Genomic DNA, 12,131 nt, shown 5'->3' with positions numbered 1-12,131 from the left:
TCAGAACTAATGCTCTCCTCTCTGCCTTGTGTTTATTCCTATTTATTCTCTTACATGGGGGGGTGTATCTGTGTGTGACACACCCGTCGTTCCCTATTTGAATGTAAGCTCCTTGAGAGCAGGATGGTTTCATCCTTTGTATTTACATTTCCAGCACCTAGCAAAGTGCCTGAAACACAGTAGGTGATCATTAAATGTTGAGGTTGTAACTCATCTGAACAGACTGCCCAAAGTTGCCCTCTATAAAACAAGAAACAGTATGAGCTAGAAATGGCATTCTTTTTAAGTACATACCTGCAGGTTTTTTTTCCTTTCCAAGATCATATTTTAGAGAGTTTTAGCATGTATGAGGGTGTCTTATTCTTACTAAATGAAGTATACATTATGATTGGCATCCTCTCTACTCTAAATTAGAAGATGTAGATACTTACTAGAATTAAAAGGAAAATCCAAAATAAACATTCACACAAAATAACAAAAAATTGCTCATTTCAGGATTGCATAATTAGTATTCAACCAAGAGAAACAAGTGTCTCAAAGACTGAAATACGGTCAAAAGCACTGGTTCTAATATAAGCCTACCAGTGACCACCTCTACTCTACATCCCCACCCCTTAACTGAAATTAGATTTTTTCACTCATGTACTTTCTAGGATATAAAAAAATAGTCTGAATAATAAGTAAACAAAATATTAATACTATACTTAAGTTCATCTGATATTTAGTTAGTACCAAAAAGAATTAGGCTAGGCACCACTACTACATGTGTATATTCCGTATCTGTTGGGAATTCACGTTCCAATAAAGCACAAGGATAGTATGAAATTTTTCTTTTCATTATTTTCCTTTTTATAAGAAAAAATTTTTTAATGGAAACAGGGAGAAACGAACTCATGTTAAGGGTGTTAAAAATCAATTCAAATGCTTTTAATAGCTGGCCATTTTTCTATCTCTCAATCACAAGAGAATGCCAGGAGATATTTTACATACTGACATTTAATTACACAAAAGAATGTGACAATTCATGCAAATTAGGGGAGGGTTTCAAGGATAGGCAAATGAAAAAGGGAAGAACTGATATAAGATCTAGAAACCTGAAAAATGAATGACATCTCCATTAAAGATTTGTCTGGAAAAGGATTCTTTAAAATAAACTCAACCATACCCTGTTTTTTAAAAGACAAATTCACAAATAACAGAACAAAGCTGCCAATAAGATGCATAAAACAGTATTTTTCTCCTCTCCTCTTCTCTTCCCCTCACTCCCCTTTGTATTGGTTTTTATTCATTTAAAGGTGAACAGGACTATCCCTTACCCTTGGATGCATTTTAGAGCAGTGTTCTGTATTTTAGCCCTTCACAGAATGAGGGTTCCTTCCTTCCCTAATTCAAGCCTGTAATAAATACTCTCAGAGTTGATTTTCCAATACTGCAAAAATCTTGTGTCAGTCACTTGATGTGTGATTGAGTCTACATGTTATCCCAATTAACATCATCATTTTACACCTTTTATATCTAATTGATCAAGAAAGCACAAACGAATCAAAGACCAAATCCATTTCTAAAATTTGTTGGCATTCTTTGAGCAGTTAGGCCTTGATATTTAATTCCATTAAAATCTCTTCTGACTTAAGGCTGGATCTGAAAGTCAACCTAATTTAGTTCCTTCTGGCTAAAGAGGAGTAAGCGGAAGTCTAAAGGAATAACTTGTGGAGAGAATTTTTTTTTGGTTTTAACGTTTGTTGTTGTTGTTCTTGTTGTTTTGAGTTTTTTGGGGGGGGGGGGGTGACAACAGGGAAGCCAATCTAGCCCCACTTAAGCCCTCAAAAGACCTATTCCTTGGCACTTTCTGGGTAAAAAGGGCAGAGTCCATCATGCCAGCTTTTTTCAAGATGCACAAAATTTCAGGCCCACTCCAGAACACCTTTCAACTAACTTCTGCCCTTCTCTGAGCAAAAGGTCACCTGCCTCTCCAGTACCCACAATCTCGACTTAACTCTTTCTCTCTCCCTACTCCACTAACTCAGATAGAAATCAATTTCATAGATACTTGACATAATTATAAAACGTTTGTTATTTTTATGCGAATACAGAAAGGAATCTCGTGACTCCTTTAACATTTTAACCTGCAATTAAGAAGGCTCTAAGGAAGGATACAAGGGGTTGAGGTATCAGCAAAATTCACACTGTTTTTATAAACTGACATTTACTTGTCACTGACAAGCCACCACCATTACAGGACTTTCATCTACTTTGATATGTTTCTAGATTTTCGTAGGTCAAACATAAAGACCAAGCAGCAAACCTCAGAGAAAAGCAGGGTTTTCCATACCTGTACTTCTCTGTTTTCCTCTTCATGTCCACTTTAACTGTAAGCACCTTCTTCTTCAGACCGACACTCGAAGACTTCCTCTCTGGAGGTCTGTGTGCGCCACGCTGGCTGCTGGAGGAATCCTGCTCTTTCTTCAAATCCATCTCTTTCTCTGCTCTTTCCTTCAGTTTGCTGTTAAAGAGTCTCATGTCAGTGTCGTTTTTATAAGGACTGGCACAGGCACCGCAGGCCTTCTTCGGGTATGTTAGAGGATCACTGTTCCCCTCCTCAGTCTCTCTCACTCTGGAGCTAAAACAATCCAACTCTCTACTCAGAGAACCCCTTGGAGAACTGTATTTTCTGTCTTCATCCTTGGAATACTTCTGTGTTCTTCCATTAGAAAAGGACTGTTCCTCATCTGAGTGCTTATAATGTCTGTGCCGATAGCTATAGGATACCTCTGCTAACGAAGTATCCTCCAGGTACTCCCTTTCTGCAGATCGATAGATTTGGGGTTCAAAACTCCTCTGTCCTTTCTTCTCTTGGTAAGACGGGAAGGAGTGTTCTGGCTTCCATTTAGGATTCCTGGATGGCTCTCTGTTTTCATATCTTTCCACGTCTTTAGTTCTTTTTGACGTATGTCCATATTCTCTGAAATCACCATCCTCAGGATACCTGTGTTGACATAAAGCAGTTTAAACTTGCACTAGAGAGAAGAAAGTGAGAATTTATATGTGCAGAATGTTGTACAGAATGACCTTAAAAGCAGAATGCAGAAGTTAACCTATAATCCACAAGCCTGTGCGGAGAGGCACAAAATAAAGAAAAATAATCATCCTTTTTAAAAAGTATTCTAGCCATCAACATGATTTACCTTAAAGATCAATACTTCAGCACTCCCAAAAGCCCATAACAAAATGACAATTCTAAAAAATGTTCTAGACAAAAGCCTTTCAAGGCGGTTCTCTTCCACTACATGTAAAAAGCTGCTTCTCGCTGGAAGCTTTACACTACATTACCCAGGTTTCACGTTTCCTGTACCTCTTCTGCAAAGAGCTCCTTGTCACAAGCTCTCCGGGACCTCTGCGAGGTGACAGAGCACACTGGTCTTCCTGAATCCGCTGGTACCTCAGCTCATCCTCATGCCACTTTCCTTCCAATTTAAAAGAGTCTGCTGATCTATGAAAAGGCTTCACTTCTTTTCCAATTCCAGTGAATCGGATATCATCAGGCACGTACCTTCCTTGTATTTTTTGTGAAGAATAATGCCATTCATGTTCTTTGTAGGGTGGTGCATCTGAGTATTTGGAAAAATAATGAAATTTTCGACTACTATCACCCCTTTCTGGTGAATATCCCCGGTGAGGCTTGTAACTGTAAGTATCTTCTAAAGAATTCCTCCTTACGCTTGGGGATGGTGATCTGTGCTCATAAATTCTGTGAGAGGAGATCCTGGCATCATTTTGTTCATATTTCTCACTGTCCATTCTCCAAGGCATGGTCCTTTTGGGATCCTTCCTGAACCCCTTGTATTCATAGTCATAACTGCCATGGGGATATCGCTGTCTGTAGTGTTCAGGATTCCTAAATTCTGGTGATAAAGATCTGTATTTATAAACAAAAGCAAAAAAGATGATTCTATTTTAAGAGAATTAGAACAAAGTCTCACGTTTTTAACTCTTTTAAATGCCATTTGAAATGAACCCTGTGAATTTAAACTACTGTAGACAATCTCATACCTGCTCCAATTCCATAAAAATATACATATACACACAAGGACCTTTTGCCAGTGGTAATTATGCCAAAATTTTAGAGAAGCAAACACTGAGCATTCCTACTCCTACACACACACACAGATATTTTTGTGTTTCTTCAGGTTATACCCAACATAAGGCCACTCTTCTAAGTAGACCAGTGCAGTCAAAAAGACAAGTGAGGGGTTTTTTTGTGTGCTGATTTTTAAGAAGCCTCTATATGAAGGCAAAGCCTTCCCATAAAGTATCTCTTATTTCCTTTTTCTCAAATGTTCATGACTCTATACCACAAAACTTTATTTTGATAAATTTATGTTCTATTTTTAAATATCTGCCTTCAACTGCTAGTCCTTATTGCCAATGTGCTAATTACTGAATACTCTGAGAATGTTAGGATCAAATAGGAAGTGAAACTGATTTTAAAATACTTAAGATAACAAGATTAGAGCCAACAAAGGGAGCGTATTCACAGAATCAACTTGAAAAAGGTATCCATAAATTTCCATGGTCAGGGTAAGAAAAGAGCTGAATAATGGATGGCCTAACTATACCAATAACTATGAAGCAGGGATTCTCGCACTGAGCGGAAGATTGGACAGGACCATTTCTCAGAATACTTCCTATTTTGTAAGCTGTACGTTGTTCCAAAGATGGATCCATTTATTTCTTTTTTGGACATGGCTAACGCAGAAAACTGTTTTTCTTGACTGCGTATTTGTTACAGAGGATTTTTCATCTCTCCATTCACTCCCTCCCACATTAGGGACAGGAATTTATTTTCTGTTAAATGAAAAAAATTAAGTTTTAAAAAATTATTAATATTTAGTAGGCACTACAAATTTTTCCCGAGAAGGCAGCAGGGGCACAATGGAAAGAGTACTGGGTTCATGTTTCAGCTTTCACCCCAATAGTGCCTACTGCAAAGCCAATAGATTACCGAGTCTGATTTCTAAACTACACAATGAAGGTGTGGGACAAGACGATGGCTCTAACACTGCTGGGCATCCTTTCTTTTACTGGTGCTCCCTGAACTACAAAACAAGAACTGTTTTATCTGACATCAGCAGTTCATACTCCATGTCATGCAGAGAAAAGTGGCTGATGTGGCTATTAATTAAATGAAAATTCTTAGCTTCTGTCCTTTTGATCCTTCCACATTCATTCAAGTATAAAAAGGGCTCTTATTTAAAGGAAGTATTCTGTATAGTAAAGTTAACTATTTCCCATCAGATAGTTCACAGTAATGGTGCTCTCTTGACCTAGTCATGAAATTTCTACATATACTGTTTACAAAAATCCTTTCACTTCAATGTTTCTGGTGATCTTCTCAAGCACAGGTCATTCCTTGGCCCCTCAGTAAACTCCATCCTTATTACCTCCACAATCAAATATAAAATCATGTTTCGCTTTTTAAGCCCTTCAGAAGCAGGCTTATCTTTCCAATTTCATCCCCTTCTATCCAGCAACACTTCCTGATGCAATTCTCACAAGACACTCCAGGCTTTGGGGCCTTTTTACCATGTCCCATGTACAGAATGCTCTCCTCCTCATCTGCTTCCTGTTTCCCTCAAGTCTCAGCCCAAATCCCACCTTCCACAAGAGGCTATTCCCAGGACCTCTCAATACTATTGCCTTCCTTTTGAGATTGCCTCTGATTAATACTCTATTATCAATCTTGGGTCTACGTATTTGTTTGCATCTTGTTGCTCTCATTAAAGGAGCCAGCCCCCCAGAGATGGAAATCAGAACTGAAAAGAGTGAGCTGTCCAAGTTCACATGGTGATTAAGGTGGTAAAGTCAGAATTTAGACCTCTGGTTCCACATGCAGTGCCCTTTCACTCTTTACCATTTCAAAATTCCCAATCGGTATGTTGCTGTTTTGTAAATAAAGTAAGCAAAGGATTTTAAAAAACTCCAGGATTTTAAACCATTCACCAAAACAGGCCAATAAGACACACCACACATTTCCCCCGCTTTCCCCCACTACGTTCATGACACTTTTCACTTCTTAATTCAATACTAAAAGGCTATCACACCTAAATTTCATCTCCCACAGGCCAGAAATGATATTAAACAGGTAACTCACTATTATTAGCAAAGTCCATTACAATAATCTGTACATTTATTCAAACAGGTTTTTACCAGTACCAGCCTACTCAAGCTATAACGCATCTCAACTACAACAATACTAACACTGAATTTCAAAAAGAAGGAAACATTTACCTCTGTTTCCACCGAGGTGATCTGGACCGTGATCTTGCCATCTTTTGACATGTGTACCATGATCCACTTTTTAAACTGCAAAGAAAATTATTGGTAAGATCCACAGACAATAATGCATATGATAAAAACAAGATAGCTGCCGATAACTCCTCAGATCCTCTAGCCCAATGCCTTCTCTGTGCACATGAGGAAAATAAAAGTCCCCAGATAAGAGACTTCCCCAAGGACACAGAGGTGTTAAGTATCCAGCATCACAAAATTTCAAAGTTAGAAGAGACTTTCAAATCCAAAAGTTCTTGCCCTGGGATTTTGTGTGCTTTTCACTCTAGTTCAGCATAACTGATTTCCTTTCATTATTTTGTTTTATGCACTTAAAAATATTATTGAAAAGGAGTCCACAGGTGACACATGGCTACAAAAGGGGTCCATGACACAAACAAGGTCAAGAATTCCTAATCTAGTCCTATTTATACATGAATAGCAATAGTTAATTCTTTCTCCTCATTTTTACTTTCTTGGGGGAATGGGGATTTCTGTGGAAAATGAATAACATTAATCAGTAATATAGAATTAAAATATGATGCTCTGTGTATTGTTTTGATTACTGAAAAAAAAATCCATTTAAAACACAAAATAAGTTCTAAAACTGGTAAATTAGGATTCCAGCTTCTATACACAAAGCCTTCCTTTCCTATTCCTACACTGATTCATTTCAAAATGCAAAAAACTCAAACAAAAAACCCCACAATTTTTCACCAATGTGCTTCAAATTAGGAGTATAAAATTTTTATCATTATGCTTATTAAAAAAATTGCACATTTCACCGTAAACCAAAACATTGTCCAAGGTAAAGCTGATATTTTTCCCTACCAAAAGAGTTGCATTTCCGATTTAATAAGCTAGAGTATTCTCAGAATTCATTCTTCTACTGCCTGTGAAGAGTTCAAAAGCTAGATTAAAGAAAAACAACCTCTATGAGACAAGCAAATAACTAACTATAGTACTTAGAGAAAACCAGAGGTGAGAAAGCATTACTTCCCCTACCTCCCAAAAAGGAATCCCTTCTACAATACCAGACCTCAAACTAAGCTACAAAGCAAAAATCATGAAAAAGATTTGGTACTAGTTATAAAAAGGAGAAATCAAAACCAACCTAGGAGAGAGTAGCAGAGCTAAAGTCCCACAACGACTCCAAAAAGCACCAAACCAAGTCCCAATAAGGAAATTCAGGGGAAAAGAATCATAACATGCTACTCTTCAAGCCCGAACTGACACAGAGATGGACACTGAGGTCTGAGGACATGAAGGACGGGGTCCAGTGAGCAGTGCACTACGCAGAGCCTTTCAATGACAGCTATACAGCCAGGTAAGATTCCGATCTGGCAGAGGGACCTGGTCTGGGTAGGGAGCAAGATGAGGTGCCAAGTGACAATTACCAACCACTCCCAACTACCAGATCATGTATCCCACACACGCTACAGAAGGGACACCAACAAGGTGTGGTGATGCAGGGCAAGGAAAACAGGCCAGATGCAGGCTACGTAATGAGTAAGAAGAAAGTACAGTCAGTTCTGCTACATGCAAATTTGTTCCAACATGACTGACATATTGGGGAAAATTTTAAGTCAAACATGAATTTTGCATCTTCATTTGCGATTTTATCAGGGAGAAACAAAAACTACACTAGCCAAACTGAGTACATATGCATGCACATGTGTGCTCACATGTCAAACATCCCAAGAGCTATCTCAGTAGCTGGGTAACACCACTTCACAAAAAAGTCACAAGCAGCAACCATTACCATGCCTACCTCCACAACTAAACATCAGATCTTTTTCAAGGTCAAGTGACAAATTCCCTGTTTATCCTCTGGTGCAGCAGAAGCTGTGGAATCAGGCTGGCCCACATTCAGAGTCCACATATCCACCTTCTGCCACAAGCTCCCCCCCTTCTTAGGGTTGCTGCTCACCATGGCTTTATCCTCTGGCCCCAAACTGAGAACAGGTCAAACAGCCACCCTAGGCTGGAGACACAGCCAACCATAGCAGAATTCATGTGTTTTTTAAACATTTAACAATCCTAAACGGTGCTGTTTTAATACGCTTCCCATCTTTTTTTGATGCATCACTGACATATTTTTAGTGCTACACCCTTAACCCCATTTTCCCCATAAGCCATGAAGTTTTAATAAAGTGATTTTGCGTCCTGCAGTGATTTTTAGAATAGCAGATATCATATTACTGACTGTAGTAAAGTTCAGCAGCAGCTGCATGACTCAGACACTGTGAAAAGGGCAGGGTCACAGAACCAGCCCCCAAGCAGAAACCTACTCTTAAAGCAGAAAAATCAGGGCAGAAAGCCCCAGACCAAGAGGGAATCTACACTTCTGTCACTCTCAATCTACAGAGCTTCCCACCTGGCTAACAGCAGCTAGGCTGAACAGGAATCTATGGAGCTCCCACCAGAAACAAGCCCACAGTTGTGTTTCTAGGACACAAGAGCAAGAGAGAAACTTAGCTGATTTCTGGAACAGACTGTGAAGCTCTGAAATCTTGAAGATTCCTCAATCCGACCTGGGGAAAGCTGCAGCAGAACCCAACAGGTGACACAACAAGCTCCAGAATGGCTCAGACACTGCCTGCCTAAATGTGTGACTAGCCCTATCACAAAGGAAGACTGAAGAATAAGCAAAAAATAAAGATCCACCAGAAAGAACTAGTATGGTGACATAGGTCTCCAAGAAATTAACTTAGAAGAAGAAAATGTCTCCAAAATATCTACAAACAAAAACTAATTTGGGCATAAGCTCAAACAGAATCTCTAGGAGAGGAAGAGTATAAAAACCAAGCCAAAATGATTTTATAAATGAGAGCACTGAGGAAACAATCGAAAAATAAATGAGAGCTATACAGAAAGAAGTGACAAGAGAATGAAGACTGGCATGGGAGGGACAAAGCCTTACTCAAGCAACAGACTTTTTGAAAATCAGAATGAGCCAAACAGAAGTAACTCTATGAAACAAGAAATATTAAAATAAAGTCCAAAATCTATAAAGAATAGAAGCGTAAGACATCTCATGTAAAAAAACACCTGACCAAGAAATCAAGAAGGAATTTGAGAGTCACTGGACTACACCTAAAAGACATGACCAAAATAAGAGCATAGATGCATTTCAAGAAACCATAAAATTACCTAGATCTCTTAGAACCAGGAAACAACATTAAAACGGAAAGAACCCACTGGTCACCTCCTGAAAGAAAACCCAAAATAAAAAATCCCAGATGCAATATGGTCCAGACACAACACAAGTTAAGATCTAGCGGCCACTACACCACAAGGAGGCAGAGGAAAACATTACAGAGAGCAAAAGATAGAAGGCTTGTAACCAAGAAAACCTTACCTAGCAAAACTGAGTATAACCCTCCAGGGGAAAAAAAAGACCCTTCAGTGAAACAGAGGACTTCTAAGCATGATGAAAAGATCAGAGCTGCTTTGAAATCCTTTGAAATAAAACACAAAGGTCAAAAGCAACATTAAAAAAGACAACTCCAAGCAAATTATCATAAGGGATTAAACAAGGATAAAGTATTTCTGTTGTGTTCGTCCTTCATTGCTGAAGAAGACCATGCCATCAGATAAGTGATGACTTGGTTTTGAGGGAGGGAGGGCTGTGCAGGTCACCAGCCTCACTTCTCCTCCACAGACATCTGGATCCAGTGACCAGATATTCCTCAGGAGGACTGGAGATGACCCAGGATGCACTGCAAGACCTTGGGCCCTTTAGGTCAAGGTCTATGCAGGTACTCAATGGATTTAATTCCAAGAAATTCTTGGATGAAGCAACTGATTACAGAACTGATCCATTCTGTGTATCTACATTTTACATACACTACCATGTTAATACTAGCTAGAAGTGGTACTACCCATGAGAGAATGTTTAGTATTCTTCAATCCTAAAATAAATACATACATCTTAAATCCCAAACCACTAAATGTTTACATAAATCTTAAATCCTGAAGAAGAAATGGTAGAACAGAAGCAAAGAATTTTTAACCATAGTGGGAGATAAGCCAGTTTTCATGTCTCCTGATGAGTGTAATGGTTCCTTATCATCTTTGGTGAAGCTCCTTAATGTTCTCCTCTCACTGCGATTCAATAAGCTTTTATTAAGCATCTATGATGTGCTTAGCTAGGTCGATATTTGAAATGTTCTAAAAGAATGATGAGAAGTAAGACTAATAAGCTGCCCTACCAAACTGAAGGTCTACCAAGCCTTGTGCTGACCTCACGTTCTATGCTACCAGTGCCATGCCAAAAAAACTCAATCACTTCCATTTTAATGATTTTAGGAAGATTCTGAACACCATCTGGCAAGATATGATACAGCACACTGAGGTCCTTTCTCAAGCTGGACTCCCAAGGATTCCAATTCTCCTGCATACAGTGCAACTTCAATGAGCTGGCTGCGTTATTCAAATATCAAAGGTATGTCTGGAGAACTCTTACAAGGCAGATCTTGACATGGAAGTCAGAAGATGCAATACAAGGACACTCTCAAGGTCTCTCTGAAGAACTCTGGAATCAGTTGTGAGATATGGGAGACAGCGGCACAGGACAGGTCTGTCATGGTGCGCCCACATCAAAGAAGGCACTGTGCTCTATGATCAAAGCTGAACTGCAGTAGCTCAGAGACATCTCCAGAGGCGACAGAGCTCATAATGGTCTGATCAACCACAGTCAGACACAGACGTCTACCATGGTGATGTCATTTTGGTCATCTTCTAGCACAAGGATATCGACTATGTGCTGAGAATGCCAGAAGTCAGAAAGACTCATCTTCCTGAGTTTAAAACTGGCCTAAGACACTTAACTAGTATCTTTGCCAAGAAAACCCCAAATGGGGTCAATGTGGTCATATGACATGAATGAAAAGACTGAACAACAACAATGGGCTGGCAATACAAATGTAAAGAAATAAAATGGCACTCGGTATTTAAGAACAGAAAATATGCTTTTTAGAAGGATGACGTTTAGACAAAGAATACTGGGAAAATTTGCATTCAATATATATTATATAAATATTTAAACAAGAATATTAACATATAATAAGTTCCAAATGAATATAAGACCTGAGCATAGTTACATCCTTAAAAATATAAGGGCATGCCAAAATTGCAGAAGGATTCCCAACTAAACAGGCCAAGAATATAACATAAAAGATCAAACAGATCATTTCGACTCCATGAAACTAGAAGAGATTTTACAATAAAAATCAATGCACCGAGGACAAGAAGGGAATTTGCTGTTTATGGGGAATAAACACACTCTTTGAATCCAGTAACTCTGATGAACATCTCCTATTAAGACACATAAGGAATTAGCACAAATAGGTAAGACCAAAGGGCATTCCCCAAGACATGAAAGAATCAAAAACTATGAAAAGTTCTCAAATGAAATGCAAAGTATTTACAACCAAATTAAAGACTAATCCCAATCACTAAGAGAAATGTAAGTCAAACAACTCTTAACGTTTTACCTCCCAGCAAAACGCCAAAAATGTCAAGAGATGTAACTAGTGAATGTTGCAGAGGGCTGTGGGAAAACAAATACATCAGTACACTGCTGGGGCAGCTCTAAATTAGCCCAAACACTCAGAAAAACAATTGGATGCAGGTCTGAAGCCAAGATGGTGGAGTAGAAGGACTGACCTGCTCTAGCTTTATCCCCATAGTCTATAAAATACCTGTAAAAAATGACTCTAAACAAATTCTAGAGCAGCAGAAGCCACAAAAACAACACAATGAAAGAGATTTCCAGCCCAAGACAGCCTGGAAGGCCAACA

The 12,131-nt window shown here is 38.8% G+C and overlaps 1 protein-coding gene across 14 annotated transcripts in view; it reads right to left on the bottom strand.

Annotated features, from left to right (window-relative positions):
* BCLAF3 (BCLAF1 and THRAP3 family member 3) overlaps positions 1–12,131 on the bottom strand; it is a 203,131-nt gene that overhangs the window by 164,426 nt on the left and 26,574 nt on the right. For all 14 annotated transcript variants that reach the window (XR_011968266.1, XR_011968265.1, XR_011968263.1 and 11 more), the window contains 3 exons: positions 6,289–6,363; positions 3,353–3,916; positions 2,333–2,986 (listed from right to left, as the gene is read on the bottom strand). Coding sequence is in view for 9 of the 14 variants with exons in the window: in XM_072615330.1 (XP_072471431.1) it covers positions 2,333–2,986; positions 3,353–3,916; positions 6,289–6,363 (1,293 nt within the window). In the remaining 5 variants the exon portion in view is untranslated. The remainder of the gene's footprint in view (positions 1–2,332; positions 2,987–3,352; positions 3,917–6,288; positions 6,364–12,131) is intronic.

Source organism: Notamacropus eugenii, chromosome 5 (assembly GCF_028372415.1).
Source record: "Notamacropus eugenii isolate mMacEug1 chromosome 5, mMacEug1.pri_v2, whole genome shotgun sequence".
NCBI classification, from domain to species: Eukaryota; Metazoa; Chordata; class Mammalia; order Diprotodontia; family Macropodidae; genus Notamacropus; species Notamacropus eugenii.
Note: the sequence above shows the minus strand (reverse complement) of the source record. Positions and strands in the feature narration are given on the sequence as shown.